We start from the raw sequence: 16,320 nt of genomic DNA, 5'->3' as shown, positions 1-16,320 counted from the left end.
CATTATTCATTACTTTAAACCAAAATATTTTTTCCTTATCTGTTGTAAATTTTGCTTTTTAATAATTTCACTCCTCTCATAGTATACTGTGAAGTGATAAACTTTGTTTACTTTATCCCATTAATACTGTTTTTTTGTCTTTGTGTTCTTTGACCTACAGAGTTTGTTGAGCCAGCTGACAAACTGTTTGAATCAGAGGAAGAATTTGAAATCCTCAATGTCTAAAGCACCCAGTTGGACATTCAATACTGCTGCTAAATGACTACAGCAGAGACTGTCGACTGCTTTTATCATTCAAACCGCCTTTTTAATAAGACAAGTGCCTGATTTCATAAGGACAGGAGAAACTTTGCAGCATGCTTGAAAATAATGAAATAATTCCCACTTAACGAGCAAGTTGCTTCCAAGTAGTTTACTCCCAACCTCATGTACTTAACTTTCTTTTGAACAAAACAGGAAAAGATGGAAATCTTCTAAAGAATGGATCCTCTTCATTTTTGGAGATCCAATAGGAGAAAGTGTTATTTAACAAAATGTTCTTGCGAAGAGGTGGTGATATGGGGCAGGACAACATTGAGAGAAAATGACTGGATTTTAGCTGAAGAGTATCTCTGAATACACAAAGGTGATAGCATTCTGCTTTTTGTATGCTTGTGACTGTGAAATGTCATATAGATTGTCAGGAGCCCATCTCACTCTTGGACGCATGAGGATTTTCCCCATTTATCTGTTCTTTATCCACCTGAACTCGGGGATGCATATCTCGAATTGTAATTCAAGGAATCTTTCATTATTGCCGCATTCTCACTTTAAGTCTTCTGATTTTTTTTGCAGGGTGAACTATCAAATGAGGAATAATTTCATTAGTAATTTTCAACATGTGCCATTTTATGTATGGTCTATTCGACTTTTGGTCAAATATATACTAATTCTGCAATTCCGATGTATTTAAAGCTTCCTACCCAGTATTTGTTTTTGTACACTCCATTATTGCGCATTCATTTGACCGCCCCAAAATACTCAATCTAAATTTTAGTGTAAGCCACATCAGTGCAGTGTTAATATATTAGCATGCACTATAACGTTTTAATCTTTTTAAATTCCCAAAAAGTTTCTTTTTGATTATTGTGAACTTTGAAATTTAAAAACCCAGTACCAGTCCTGCACAGTACAAAATGCTTGTTTTTAAAATAACTGATGCATGTACAAAGCATGTGTCATATAGAAGCAGTATGCCAGCTTGGAAATGTAGGAAATATTTAGTAATTTTTTTCAAAAACAAGTCATAGCCCATGTAGCTGTACAGATTTTAGATATTAGCACCAGCTTCTTCCCACATCAGCACAGTCTGTCCTGCCTCAAGATATCAGCTCCTTTGTTATGATGGGCACACCGCTTAAATATTTGTATGTGCAAACAAAAGATGGTGCTACAATATCCTTGGGATATATAATACCCAATGCATCCAAATATTCAGCAGCATGTATTTGTGATGGGCGTCTTTGGCTGTTCTGAGTGGGAAGAGATTGATCTCATCTGGATGATGCTGGATGCGAGATACTACACATTAAATAACCTCAAAATAATCTGTGCTTAGCAGCTTCTGAAACATTTTTAAACCCTGTCAGCCTTGTTGAGAAATGTCTGAAGGGGGTGATGTACCTGTTAATTTTTAATAAACTTTTAGCTCAGGAGAACTAAAACAAATTGGCTTGAAATGATGACAATTTTTTTTTTTCTTTTGAGTGTGTGATCAAGGTACAGAGGAAATGAAGAGCATGTAAAAAAAAAAAATGCTTACAGGGCTGAGGATATTGATGTAAATTTCTACCTTCTATTATCAATACCATTGTTATACTTCCTGGGGTATTGCCATCATTGTGCATGGTACAAGAAACAACTTATTCACAGGCATGAGAGAATCACATATGGATTGTAAAATGGAGCTTTAATGCCCTGGGTGGAGAGAATTTTTACATACCAATAGAGGGAAGTCCCAGAAGTCAAATAATTTCAAATTTATATTAGGAAAAATATTAATTCTAAAAAAAAAATGGAAAATGCACTACCTATCTCAAGTACTCAGAATGGGATGGGAATGGCATGGGAAGGATGGAATAGCCTGAGATGGGGATAGTGTGGGAGGAAGAGAATGGCATCGGAGGGGTGGCATGGGAAGGATGGAATGTCCAGGGATGGGGATGGCGTGAGAGGGAGCTGATGGCATAGGAGGAGTGGGTTGGGGGCTGGCATGGAAGGGAGGGATGGCATGGAAAATATGGATGAGGATGGCATGGGAGGAGTGGGAGGGAGGGGTGGCATGGAAAGGATGGAATGAGATGGTGATGACTTGGGAGGAAGGGAATTGTATGGGATGGGGATGGCATGGGAGGAGTGAGAGGGATGGCATTGGAGGGGTGGCATGCAAGGGAGGGGATGGCATGGGAAAGATGAAATGGCATGGGAAGGATAGAATGTGATGGGTATGGTATGGGAGAGGTGGATAAGATGATGGAATTGGTTAAGTATACTAACTTGACTGCAGGTCTCTGCCAATCTTTGTATAACTTCCTGTTCTATATGATTCAGTACTACATTTATCCAGTGGTTTACTGGGTAAATTATAGTACTGGGCAATATAGATCAGGAAGGCCCCAGGTTTGATCAGCATTGTCTGTTCAGTTACCTGAACTCAGCTGGGTATGGGTAGTGCTGCTACGGTTGTCCTCCGTTCTCAATCTATTGAAGGAAAAGATTCCCATTCCAGATAACTATCCAGTGATATCTCTGCTGGATAGTGGAGTGAGTGAGTCAGATTCTGCCTGACCTGTGGAGTGTTTGTATTTCAGATTCACAGCATCTGCAGTATTTTACTTCTGTGTTGAGTCAAGGCTGGATTAGGCTTGGGTTGTGATTTGCCACCCCCCACCCCCCACCCCCTTATTCCAAGTGATTCCCCGAGTGCAGCTTACTAACACAGAGTAGCGGTAAATCACCTACTGCTTGTCCTATTAGGGTCCCCTACTATTAAGGCATTGGCTTGTAGAGTTATTTGGAGCTCAGTGGGAAGAATTCCAGCCCTCAGTAACAGACATGATTAATAATCCAACCTGGTTCATCAATGATCAATAATACCCTAGATTACGGTCAACCTCTTTAGCTCACCTCAAAAGATCGAAGTAAACTCAGTATTCTGGGGTATAGGTTATTAAGACAATAGACAATGATAACAGGAAGAGGTATAGCTTTAAATATATGGAATAATTTCAAAATCATGTAAATTGAATGAAGAGAAAGGGAAAACCAAAACAGTATTGTTAGAGCTGAAAAGTAACAAGAGCCCGGTTAACGATTAGCATCAGTAACGGACTTCTACAGCAAGACAGTAGCAACTTACATGACAAGATTAGAAGGATAAGTATAAATAATAACTTATAGTAATGGATGACTTCAACCATCTCAACATAAATTGCAAAAGCCCAGATGTGGCAAAAGAACCCAAAGTAGTAAATGGGATAGAAGATCGTTTCATAACATAAGAGCTTAAATTTTCTGAGAAAGCACTGGCAGCAGGCAACCTTGGGATACACACATTTAGATTTGGTTCCTGCAAGAAAGCAGGATGGTATCCACAATTCAGAAGTAATAAAGCCCAATTGACCATAATATATTCAAAATTCTGTCATGACCAGTAATTACAAATTATTGTGCCATGCGTCTTCTCTCCAACGCCTTATGCCTTTCACCACTTTATTTATCAATGTCATCCTCTACAGCCAAGAGAATAATCTTAAGTGATTGACTCGGTATTGGAGTGCACCAGTGCATTGAACCTAGAACATATATTTTTGTGTGCCTTTATTCCTTCCAAATTCATTCATTAGCCTTATTATTTGCCCATCCATTTTATTAAATGGAAACACCAATAGTAACTGAATAATAAGCACTAATCTTCACATATTAGTATCACATTCATTGTATATCATTCAAAGAATGAAGAAACTCTAAAGGTTTGTAATTTATGATCCGGATTTTCCTTGGAATTGCTTCAATTTCGCTGGAAGTGCAGCAGCCAGCTAAGTAACACCAGTGAATGGGAGCAGCTCTGAAGAAATTGCTGGTCTATATTTCTTCCTTGTAGGCCATTTTTCCATCAAGAGATCTTATACCTCTAGTATCACTGTATGAAGTACAGAATGGACCTCCCCATAATTCCCTTTTGCAGCCAATTCTGAACAGTAGCACCAAGTAAATCTGTAAGGATTACTCCAGGTCAGAATTCTAGAAACGAGTTCTCTGTTTGAAACAAACCCATGTGGTAACAGTGCATAAGCAGAAGATTCTTTAACTTTCCTTAGAGATGCTCTTTCTGCTAATTAGGTAATAATAGATAATTCACTTGAGTAACCTCCAGACGAGTTTAATTTTATGATGGATATCCTGGAACATATCTGTCAATAAATACTGGGAATATCTTTAATTTGGTCCAATATAAATAACAAATCTTAGTGCCCAAACAATGAAATCTACCTACTATTATAGGGCAAATCTGGGCATGAAGAGAGAATGGTAGTGTTGAGGAACATGAACAATTTGAAGGAGGCATGTGAGAGTTGGTCTGAGAAAAAGGTCAGCCATCTTGCCACATAACAGATAAAGCTGATCAACTACCAAAGCTAGTCAAACTGTTCTGACTCACTAAATACTAATGATAAAATAATAGTTTTCCATTTGAGAAATTTAATCTCACATGATTTGAATAGTTGAAAAGGGTGACGAAAAGTTAATGCAACACTTAATTGTGATTCCATTCCAGAATAATGGAAGGCTGGAAGTGCAAGATTTCTTTAATCTTTCACAATGGTTTTGTAAGATAAGTACCTGCCAACTGAGTAACAGGAAAATGAAAGGTTGCCACATAAACCCAATCACACTTGGTTTCATTTCCTCAGAGAGCACATATTCAAAAATAAATAAAACTCAAGCAAGAAGTTGTTTTCCATTTCCCGTTAAACAGTTAGTTTAAGTATTTTTAATTGCAATCATATCAACTGCTACCAGTTAATAATTCTGATCCATGTTGGCTGCTTTCTTCCAACAGCTACAAATATTTGAGGTATTTTTCTTGACTCAGATGGGTAGATTTTAACTTTTGACTTGTGTATTAGTAGAACATGCCAAGCGCTCATTCGAGCAGTGAATAGGCAGGAGCCATTATGAGGTCAGCCTCTTGTCCCAAACAGGCATCTCGATGCAGGACGCCGGATTCAAGTCTGTAGAAAATCGGGCAGCCCAGAGACCACCTAGCTGGAGGCAAGTTAAGTCCTCAGCTGGGTGTTGAATTCTGAAGGGGGGTCCCAGAGCGGTAGCGGCCCATCATAATTTTAGCATCCTACTGCAATGGTTGTTCCAACCAGGGAAACCTTCTGGATACCCAGTGAAGGCCTCAAAAGATAAGTGCTCCTCCAGGCTGCAGAAGGAAAGTCTGGGATTCCGCTGCTTTGAGCGCCCCTTCCTATCCACAGAATGTTGCATTCACCCCCATCACACTACTTACCCGAGAGCCTGAAGGCAGCTTCTGGCTGCCTGACCTTCAACTGCTAGCAGCTGTCCAGTTGCCTTGTTAAGCCCATTTTGGGCAAGAAGCTGGCCAATGGGGTGCTAATTTATTCCCACATATATTCACTCCCTCCACCACCGACGCACAGTAGCAGCAGTGTGTACCATCTACAAGATGCACTGCAGCAATGCACCACGGCTCCTTAGACAGCACCTTCCAAACCCCCGACCTCTACCAACTAGAAGGACAAGGGCAGCAAATACATGGGAACACCACCACCTGCAAGTTCCCCTCCAAGTCACACACCAGCCTGACTTGGAACTATATCACCATTCCTTCACTGTCGCTGGGTCAAAATCCTGGAACTCCCTTCCTAACAGCACTGTGGGTCTACCTACCCCAAATTGACTGCAGCGGTTCAAGAAGGCAGCTCACCACCACCATCTCAAGGGCAATTAGGGGTGGGCAATAAATGCTGGCATAGCCAGTGATGCCCACATCCCATGAATGAATTTAAAAGAAAAATTTCCATGGATATTCCTCGGTGGGAGCTTGGGTAACTCTCCCCAGCTTTCTGCCTGGGAGTTCATATTTACACTTACCTTTCTGCCTTTGGAGATACATTCCAGCCATCTGGAAAATCATCTGCCATTAAAGTCAGGGAAAGAATCAGGAATTTCAATTTATATCACCAACTGTTCTCTAGGATCCAGCAGCTCAACTGTAGAAAGCAACTACAATCACTACCCTTTCAAACTGATGGACGTCCAGCAGACAATTCACAGCTCAATTTAAATGCAACGCTCCAAAAATACATGGATGAATTGCAATCCCCTTACTTACTGACTTCCTATCGAGATTATGAAACTGCAGTTAGCAACTTGAGTATGTGAGACATCAATCAGAATCAATGGTTTGAAAGATGTAGTCCAGAAAAAATAAATTCTGATGCCCATCTTGGATATTCAGGACAGATGTAGCCAAAACCACTCTAACAGAATGGTGAAGGCTGACATGTCCAAAAAATTTATAAAACTAATTCTACTAATCCAAGCAATTACATGTAAGCTATTTTTTGTCTTCTGCATTATCATTTTTCTACAAAGTTAAGGAGGCCTCAAGCATGTCATTGAGCAAAGGCAATCATTCAACAAGGTAAACGATTATCTTAGAATGCAGGTATTATTAAACATGGGGATAATTTGTTTCTAAATCACATATTCTGACAGAAACCCCTAAAACAATGTCAATCGCCAACATTTTTTTTAAGGGCCCCAGTATCAACTCTAAGGAAGTTGCAATATATTGCACTTCAGAAATGGTGGTTGAATGGGAATTCAGAGGTATTTGGAAAAGCAAGAGTGCAACATATAGATGAAGAATAGGCAGGCTTAAATAATGCCTCTGCCAATAAAACACTGACATCTATCTGACAATGTGGAAAAGTGCAGGATAAATCCAACCTGGTCAATTACCACTCCATCAGCCTGCTCCCAATCATCAGCAAAGTGATGGAAGGAGTCACCAAGTACTCTCAGGTGACATCGATAATTTGCTCACTGATGCTTAGCTTAGGTCTGGCAGCACCACTTGGCTCCAGAGCTCATTATAGCCTTGGGTGAAAATGGATGCAAGAGTTGAATTCCAAAGATGAGACAAAAGTGACTGCATTTGATATCAAGGAAGCATTTGACCAAGTATGCCATCAAAGAGCCTTGTTAAAACTGATGTCAATGGAGGTCAGAGGAATAAACTCTCCAGTGTTTGGTATCATACCTGGCACAAAGGAGATATTGGAAGCTAATTATCTCAGCCACACAACATTGCTGTATTAGTTCTTCAGGGCATTGTCCTAGGCCCAAATATATTTAGCTGTTTCATCAATGACCTTCAGTTCCTCATAAAGTCAGGATTGGGGCTGTTTACTGATGATTGTACAGAACTCAGCTTCATTTGCAGTCCCTCAAGTAATGAAGCTATCCACACCTATGTACAGCAAGACCTGGACAACATCCAGATTTGGGCTGATTAGAGGCAAGTAACATTCACACCACACAAGTGTCAGTCAATGACTATCTCCAACAAAGGAGAGCATAACCACTTCCCCTTGGCATTCAATGGCATCTTCATTGCTGCATCCCCCACCATCAACATCCTGGGGGTCACCATTGACCAGAAACTGAAATGAATCAACCACCGAAATGCTGCGGCTACTAGAGCAGGTCAGAGGTTGGGGACTCTGTGGCGAATGACACCTTGGGACATCTTACAACATTAAAGTTGCTATATGAATGCAAGTGATTTGTGTTGAGTAGCTTTTCTCCTCACTTCCCAAAGCTTCTCTATTACCTACAAGACACAAGTCCTGAGTGCGATGGAATACTCTCCACTTGCCTGGATGGGTCCAACTCCAACAACACTCAAGAAGCTCAACACTATCCAGGACAAAACAGTCTGCTTGATCAGCATCCAATCCAGTGTCATAAACATCCATTCATACCACAATCAGCGTACCATGGCTGCAGTTTGTACTATCTACATCAGAACCCAAGAGTTGTGTAATATTGGACCACTGGTGGCATGACAGTGACCTTCAGAAAAGTGGGTCCAGGGGTCAGGTCTGGGACCAGGTCAGGACCGGGATTGGGTTGGGATGGGGATCAGAGCTGGGTGGTGGGTCGGGTTAGGGACCAGAGGTCCAGGAATCTTGGTGGCCGGGCTCAGAGGGGCCAATCGGTAGGATCGGATCAAGGGCTGCAAAAGGAGGCTAGGGTTCTGGGATTGGAAGTTCTAGATCAGAGTTGGGGGAGGAGGCTGGGAGGCTTTACTTGGGGGCTGGGAGCAGTGAAGATTGGGAGTAGAGGTCAGAAGTACAGGAAATTGGGGGTCAAAGCCTGTAGTGGATGAGATCGATGGCTGGAGCCAGGAGTGGTGGAGATTGCGGACAGGGAAGATTAGGTGGTTGGGGACAAGGGGAAGATTGGGTGGTCAGGACTGAGAGATCAGGGGCCAGGGATGGGCCCGGGAATCAGGGTTGAGAGATCAGGGGTCTGGGTTGGAAGCAGCAGAGTTTGGGAGTCAGCACCAGGAAATTGGGGATCAGAGACAGGGGAGATTGGGAGTCAGAGCAGGGAGATTGAGTCAGGGCTGATCGATCCGGAATTGGGGCTGAGAGCGGGGGTGATTGGAGGAACAGGGACAGAGTCAGGAGATCAGGGTTGGAGTCAGGTGTGCAAGATTGGGGGATGGGGACAGGAGATTGGGGGTCGGAGTCAGGACTGGGTGAGATTAGAGGACTGAAACAGGAAATCAGAGATCAGGGATCAAAGCTGGGGGAAGGGAGATTGGAACTCGGGGTTGGGAGATCGGTGGTCCTGTTTGGGAGCAGGAGCGATCAGAAATAGGGATCAGGGAATCATGGGATGGAAGCGGGGGAGAATAGGAATTGGGGCCAGGAGATCAAGGGCCAGAGATAGGAACGGGGGAGTTGGGATCCACAGTGGCAGCAATGGGGGGAGATGATTTACTTGAGCACAGCTTGTGATAGCGTGGCTGCCGTGGAGCATACCAACCTTAGAGCAAGGTCTCAAGCAGGAAATGGGTCTAATGCCTGCTTCAGGCGTTGATAATATGGCAGGCAGTGCACTCCCTGCCCTACATATTGGGAGCTTAGTAAGCCAGTTAGTGTCCAATAAACAAGCACTGCATGACCGAATTTACAGGCCCTTCATCTCCTAACCACACACCAGCCTGACTTAGGCACATATCGTTGTTCGTGCATGGTCTCTGGGTCAGAATCCTGGAACTCCCTTCTCAACAGCATACAAAAATGACAGGCAAGACAATGCCACAGCACCATGGCTCGATCATCTTGGTTAAACGCTCCCTCACTTCACATTACCCCCATCCCACCATCACGTCTTGCAGCCATATAATCATCGAGGAGAGGCAAAAAAACAGGGGTTGGGGGGCAGAACAGGGACAATAAGGGGGAAAAAACCTGTAAAATTCCTCTCTGACCCCTTAGGCAATCAAAGCCAGTCTAGGACATCACATGGACCAATTGTTACTCGTAAAGACACTTATGATATGATCTCTGTCCCAGTTAAAAACTGCTCCAGTTCGATCTTGAAGGCATACAGAGAATCAGCACCCACCACACCTGCTGGCAACACATTCCAGAGGCTCACTACTCTGTGGGAAAAGAACTGCCGAACATCCAGTCTATCCCTACTCTTACATCGTTTAAACTCATGTTCCCCTAGTCGTCCCCAATCTGTTTAACTGGAATCATCTATCAAAATGGTTGCTATCTAGCCCTTTAGTTATTTTATAGACCTCTAACAGCTTGTCTATAAGTCCAGACTACTCTAAAGTAAATAGACAAAGGTCCTTAAGCCTATCTGAGTAGCTGAGGTTCTTTAAGCTAAGAATCATTTTTGTAGCGTTCCGGACCTTTTCCAAGGCCATTATATCACCCATCAAATTATGGGGGCACCTTCACCACAGGGTCTGCAATGGTTGAAGAAAGCTCACCGCCAGCTTCTCAAGGGCAACTTGATTTGGGCAATAAATACCAGCCTTGCCCATGACATCCAAAGCCAGAGAATGAATTTTTAAAAATTTATGAGCGCCACTCCTGAAAGCACAGTGCAACTTTCCTAAAAGCACATTACAATCTGTCAACTAGTTAACAAGCAATCAAAGCTTCCTAACTATCATTCTGTGCATTGACTCTGAAGATATAACTAATTGAAATGAGGGACAGTCCTTTTTATATTTTGAATTTACCCCATATAAAGCAAATTAAGGAAAAATTCATGGAGAAAATTTATTAAGTGACAGATTTACAGTTGAGTGAAGTCACCTACGTTTTGATTTGCAACCAAGAAATTATAGATGATAATGCCCTTTTAACACACATACAATGTAATTATGCAAATATTTGCATAGATGTGCAATTTCCTGTTCCCATTTCAAAATAGCGTCTTCTGTCATGTGAACTTCCTCGTTGAGTAAAAGAATTGTACCAGAGTGACAGGGACTAAAAAAATAGAAAACTATTTAATTAAGTAACAATGCAACCCAAATGTTGGATTAAATTATCGGATTCAAGGACCAAATCTACCTCAAGAGGGTTTGTTATAACTGTTGTTGTTCTCTTCATGGCTGTTTTATGTTGTTTGTCACTGCTGGTGATTTTACTGCAGCAAATAAGTGACCTACGGAGTGAACTGGCAAAAGTCCACAAACAGCTTCATGTTTTTAACAAGAGGGCCAGAGTAAATCTTGAGGATGAGACAGTGGAACATGAAAAAGAAATGGTAAGGAAACATTTCCACTAAATCTCTTGCATTGTATTCATTGGCAGACCATTACTCAATGTTTCTCTTGCATTGTTTTCATTTGCAGGGCATTACTCAATGTTGTCCTCTATTCTCAGTTGCCAATCACTCTTTAATAATATGCCTTCTCTCCCCCTCACCAATTTTGTGTTGATGAAGCTAGGAAATTGTTCATTCTTACAAATTGAAACTATTTTCATTAAGGGAGCTTCATGGCAAATATAAAATAGGTTACTTGTAGGATATACTTCCCTCTATTGTCCTATCAACTATAGAGTAGGCCATATTTAGAACTTATTCTACTGTGCCCCAATAATGTGGCCAAACATTCGTGCCAGACAAGTGCCAGCCAATGACCATCTCAAACAAGAGAGAATCTAACCACCTTCCCTTAATGTTCAATGGCATTACCATCACTGAATCCCCCACTATCAACATCCTGGGGGTTAACATTGACCAGAAACTGAACTGGACCAGCCACATAAATACTGTGGCTACAAAAGTAGGTCAGAGGCTGGGAATTCTGCAGCAAGTAACCCACCTCCTGACTCTCCAATGCCTGTCCACCATCTATAAGGCACAAGTCAGGAGTGTGATGGAATACTCTCCACTTGCCTGGATGCGTGTAGCTCCAACAACACTCAAGAAGCTCGATACCATCCAGGACAAAGGCCACTTGATTGGCACCTCATCCACCACCTTCAACATTCACTCCCTTCACCACAGACGCACAGTGGCAGTGGTGTGCACCATCTACAAGATGCACTGCAGCACCTCACCAAGGCTCCTTCGACAGCACCCTCCAAACCCACGAGCTCTACCACCTAGAAGGACAAGGGCAGCAGATGCATGGGAACACCACCACCTGACAGTTCCCCTCCAAGCCACACAACATCCTGACTTGGAACTATATTGCCGTTCCATCACTGTCCCTGAGTCAAAATCCTGGAACTCCATTCTTAACAGCACTGTGAGTGTACCTACACCCCAAGGACTGCAGCAGTTCAAGAAGGCATCTTACCACCACCTTCTCAAGGTCAATTAAGGATCGGAAATAAATGCTGGCCTAGCTAGTAATGTCCACATCCCATGAACGAATATAAAAAACCCCAATGTTAGAAGAACACCTCTCCTCATTGTACCAGTTTATAAGTGTACCTGCCAATTTTGTTCAACTATTTGGGCAGTTTTATATCACCGACTCACACCACAAAATAGGAGGATAGTTTTTGTTCCATTATTGTGGACCAGATTGAAATCCAAATCCCAGAGATAAAATATCAATGCTCTAAGTGCTTTGTCACTCAAACATGGCATCACTAAACTAATGAGGCAGTAATGCACAATAAAGTGGCTGTTGCATCATATGGGGTACAGATTTCTCCCTTGCTATTAGTTGAGGCATCTCTACAGATGCAGAGAGAAAACTGAGACTGCCATTCTCTGGCACCTTTTAACAGATAGCTGAAAAGGAGCATTGGTAGAGGCCTGGAAGCCTGCACTAGCAAGCCTCGTGAGCCATCACACTAGGCACAGGTCATCATTCTTTATAACAGAGAACATTGAGTGTTGTGGGAAAAGATGGAAAGGAGAAAATTGAATACATTCTGGAGAGCTTCCCCAATGGTATGGTAGGTAAATGCAATGCCTAATGTGGAACTGAGCCATACTGATAATGAAGTGCTCAAATTCAATGTGCTGAGTTAACTGTTTGGGCTACAGTTGGGCTCAGCAACCCTGAACAATGAAAGAAAAAGTCACCTAAGGTTCCTGTTCCTGATTGCTATCTTGTGACTCCTATTGGGAAGTGCATGTGACGGACATTGACCAGATTATGATCAGCTCTGAGTGTCCCATAGTAGAATAGTGTATTGTCATTCACTTGGTGTAGACTTACACATGAAGGGATGAGGAATTAGAGGATTGCCACAATTTGTTGAACAAAACAGCAACAAGAATCAGCGCTTCTGGGAAAAAGAAGAAAAACAAAGGGAAAAATATTTCTATACACATTTTGTTTACAATTCTCCTTAGGAAGATCTGTCTGAAAGTCTGAAAAATAACAATCATGCCCAATTCCAAATAAAAGAGCAGTTAACTGGACTGAATGAGAACAGCTATGAACTCAGGAACATTTCAAGGAAAAGGAGAGATGTAAGATCCTGTCAAAGTAAGTGACTGATTATAAAATTACATTCCAAATAAACCCAAGAAAGGTGTGGATTTCAGCATATTGGAGCTATGATATGAGGGGGCTGAATTTTCAATCAGCCGTGGGGCGAGTTCGACTTCGAGTGCGGGTGGGCCCAGAAAATTAAACATTTGGAAGGCGTCACTGGTTCTCAACGCCTCAGGGAGGTGATGCAATTTTCAAAGGGAGGGCTGAGGGCCAGCAACCCGCTTGCCTCCAATTAATTTGTTGTTGAGCTTGGTTGTAGAGCTCAATAGGAGTCTGGGAGCAACAGTTTTGAATTTTCAATCGAGAAGTATGGGAAAAATGGAGGGTCTGGGACACATAAGGGCATAGCTGTCAAGAACACAGAGGGGAGCCATGAGTGCTTATGACTGCAGAGTGCAAAAATTGTATAGAATGGGATATTTAAACCCAGTTGCTCATTCAGTGGCACAGAGTTGCTGTTGCTGGTGCTGAGAGACTTGCCTTTGTGAGGAATGAGTGTTTGGATTCTTGAGAGGAACGTGAGGCTGCTGGCATCACTTGGGCATTGGAGGTGTGTTGAGGAAGCCCTGGTGAACCAACGAGTGGCAGGCAAAACTGTTGAGATGGGAGCAGGCTATTCTGACATTGGAGAAAGTAGCGAGAAGGAGATCAGCAGATGCATCCTCCTGGTCAGAAGGAGGCCAGAGGAGCGCAGCAAGGGGCTGCAAGGGGAAGAAGGTGCTACCCACAACATCAGGTGTATTGCCCAAGAGTCACCTACCTGCAAATGACAGAGCGCCAATGCCTTGGAGGCTGTGCCTATCCAGGTAGTTGGTCTCTGACGTTTGTACTCTTGTCCACAATGACCTGAGGCCTTGCAGAGCCCATGCCATCAAGGTTGCCATAGCGCTGAATTTTTATGTATTCCGGTCGTTCTAGGGATCAGCTGCAGACCTGAGTGACATTTCACAGGCGGCAGCTCATCATGCCATCAGGCAGGTCAGGGATGCCCTATTCCAGAGGGTGGGAGACTCATCATTTTGAGTCAGGTGGGCCCGCACAGGCACAGAGGGTATTGGGGGTTTGTCGCCATCGATAGATTCTCTCAGGTCTAGGAGGTCATTGATTGTATCAACGTAACCATCAAGGCACCGACAGAGCCAGGCAGCCAGATTTCTGAACAGAAAAAGCTTCCACTCATGAATTTCCAGCTGGTCTGTGACCACAGGAAGTGTATCTTGCAGGTCTGCGCTTGGTTCCCGGGCAGCTGTCATAATTCCTTTATCCTCCGATAGTCCTAGGTGCTGGACATCTTCAGGCCAAATTCCAGACTCCATAGGTGGCTGCTGGGGAATAAGGGTTATCCCCTGAAGAGATGGCTCCTGACGTTTGTCTGGGATTCAGGCACGGATGCACATAGGTGCTCCAATCAATGCCCCCTGCTAACATGAACCTGTATTAAATAGACCATTGGCATCTTGAAGATACGCTTCCGTTGCCTTGCCCTGGTGGTGCCCTCCAGTACGAGCCCGTCAGGGTACTTCGTATTGTGGTTGTCTGCTCATGCAGCACAACATGGAAATACATAGAGGTCTGGAGTTGGATGAAGAGGAGCTAGAATGCCACACTTCCTCAGAGAAGGATGAGGAGGACAAAGGAGGAAGAGGAGGATGAAGGGGGCAGTCCAGAGGATGCTGGTGCCCAAACATGGAAGGAAGTCCACCAAGGCCATTCCAGGACTCATGGTGATCGACAGGCTGGCAGGGATGCTAGGGCCATACTAATTCAGTAACATTTCACCTGAGCAGCTCCCAGCCCTTATGACAGATGACTCTGTCACTCACCTTCTATTAGAGAGAAAAATTATCCAGCAAGTACACACATCTCCACCATCAGCAGTCTCTCCCAACATGGATTTTGGCGCCATATGAAACCTAAACCACCTACCCAACCCCTCCCCACATTGTCAAAAAAAATCACCCAAGTAACCCATGAAGTGCATCTAACAATCTGGTGCCTTGTGTTCACAACTGTTTCTATGGGGTGCTCCCCCTGTGTTTGAGGATAAAGTGGAGGCAGCCTGCTCTCTTGTCACTGCAGCTGAGAGGTCCATAGCTTCCATCCTCATTGTGCAGGTGTCCTTTGGGGCTCCTCCACAGGCTGCTACACCTGCATCATTGCAGGGACAGCCTCTGTCACATGGCCTTGCTGCATGGATGCTTCCTCAGTCAAGAGGGGCCAAGGATGCAAAGGATGATCCTGGTGCCCCCCGAGGGGTGGCCCCCTCATCATCCTCTTCAACTGCCTCAGCCCTTTCATGGTGCCCTTGCATGCTGGATGAGGCCATCGGCTGGAATGCAGCTGGCATCCACTCCATGCAACTCTGCAGCATCAGCCGCACTGAGCGGTCAATGCTACAGAGAGCATCAATCTTTTTGTGCATGCCAGTTCACTGCTCCTCTATCAACTCAGAATGATGCTGCATATGGCTCTCCAAGAGGTTCACCACTTGCTCAATGGAAGAGCTCATGTGCTTAAAACCGTGAGAAATGTATGACACCAGAGGCTCAACATCTCCTCCCAGCGGAGCATAGCTCTCTCTTTTCTCCGTCTTCCAAGGGGGACTGTAAGCAGCTGACTCTGCCTCACTCTGCTCGTCCTGCTCACTTGTGAGGTGATTTTCACCCAGTGACATCAATTCCAAGCTTGACTGAGGCCAAACCGAGGTGAGTCTGTTTGCACTGGTGGAAAGTGCACTAGAATGATGGGACAGTGCTGACTCAGGGACATTTTTCCCTGTCGAGGAGGCAGACAAGGACTGAACTGGTGCAGCTTGCTCCACCACAGCAACTAGCCATGTGGGAAACACAAGAAGGTGGTCATGAGAACTTGGCCTACTCAGCAGGTGCCTCAGCACAACCAATCCAATAGATAACAGTGTTTGTATAGACACAGCGCTCATGGGAAGGGAATGACTTCCATACCCTTCACCTGTAGATTTAGATATCAAATGACCCTTTCTGGACGACCTACCTTCTTGTCGTTGCTCATAGCTTGACGTGATGGCACCCTTCCTCCATTGTGATTAGTATGGCGAGCTGCGGCACACCATCACCTGTCTGAGACATTTCTCGAAAATTATACGCTCTCTTCTACAGGATGAAGAGAGAGAGATTTATGAGAAGACTGCCCTCTGCCACCCATTCCAGCATGACATTCACATGAGATTTTGCCTTCCTCAGTGATGCCCCCTGCTC

General features: G+C 43.8%; 2 protein-coding genes and 1 long non-coding RNA gene across 6 annotated transcripts in view; 2 read left to right on the top strand and 1 right to left on the bottom strand.

The window, feature by feature from the left end:
• atg4a (autophagy related 4A, cysteine peptidase) overlaps nt 1-1,718 on the top strand; it is a 70,293-nt gene extending 68,575 nt beyond the window's left edge. For all 3 annotated transcript variants that reach the window (XM_068047234.1, XM_068047236.1, XM_068047235.1), the window contains exon 13: nt 161-1,718. In XM_068047234.1, the coding sequence (XP_067903335.1) occupies nt 161-225 (65 nt within the window). In that variant the 3' untranslated portion in view covers nt 226-1,718. The remainder of the gene's footprint in view (nt 1-160) is intronic.
• Nucleotides 1-16,320, bottom strand: part of LOC137377538 (uncharacterized) — an 81,671-nt gene that overhangs the window by 26,454 nt on the left and 38,897 nt on the right. The window lies entirely within an intron of this gene.
• Nucleotides 10,547-16,320, top strand: part of LOC137377536 (tumor necrosis factor ligand superfamily member 13B-like) — a 31,971-nt gene continuing 26,197 nt past the window's right edge. For both annotated transcript variants that reach the window (XM_068047233.1, XM_068047232.1), the window contains exons 1-2: nt 10,547-10,884; nt 12,940-13,075. In XM_068047233.1, the coding sequence (XP_067903334.1) occupies nt 10,639-10,884; nt 12,940-13,075 (382 nt within the window). In that variant the 5' untranslated portion in view covers nt 10,547-10,638. The remainder of the gene's footprint in view (nt 10,885-12,939; nt 13,076-16,320) is intronic.

This window comes from Heterodontus francisci, chromosome 15 (assembly GCF_036365525.1).
Source record: "Heterodontus francisci isolate sHetFra1 chromosome 15, sHetFra1.hap1, whole genome shotgun sequence".
Taxonomy (NCBI): Eukaryota; Metazoa; Chordata; class Chondrichthyes; order Heterodontiformes; family Heterodontidae; genus Heterodontus; species Heterodontus francisci.
The sequence above is the reverse complement of the archived record's forward strand: the minus strand, read 5'-3'. Positions and strand labels throughout refer to the sequence as shown.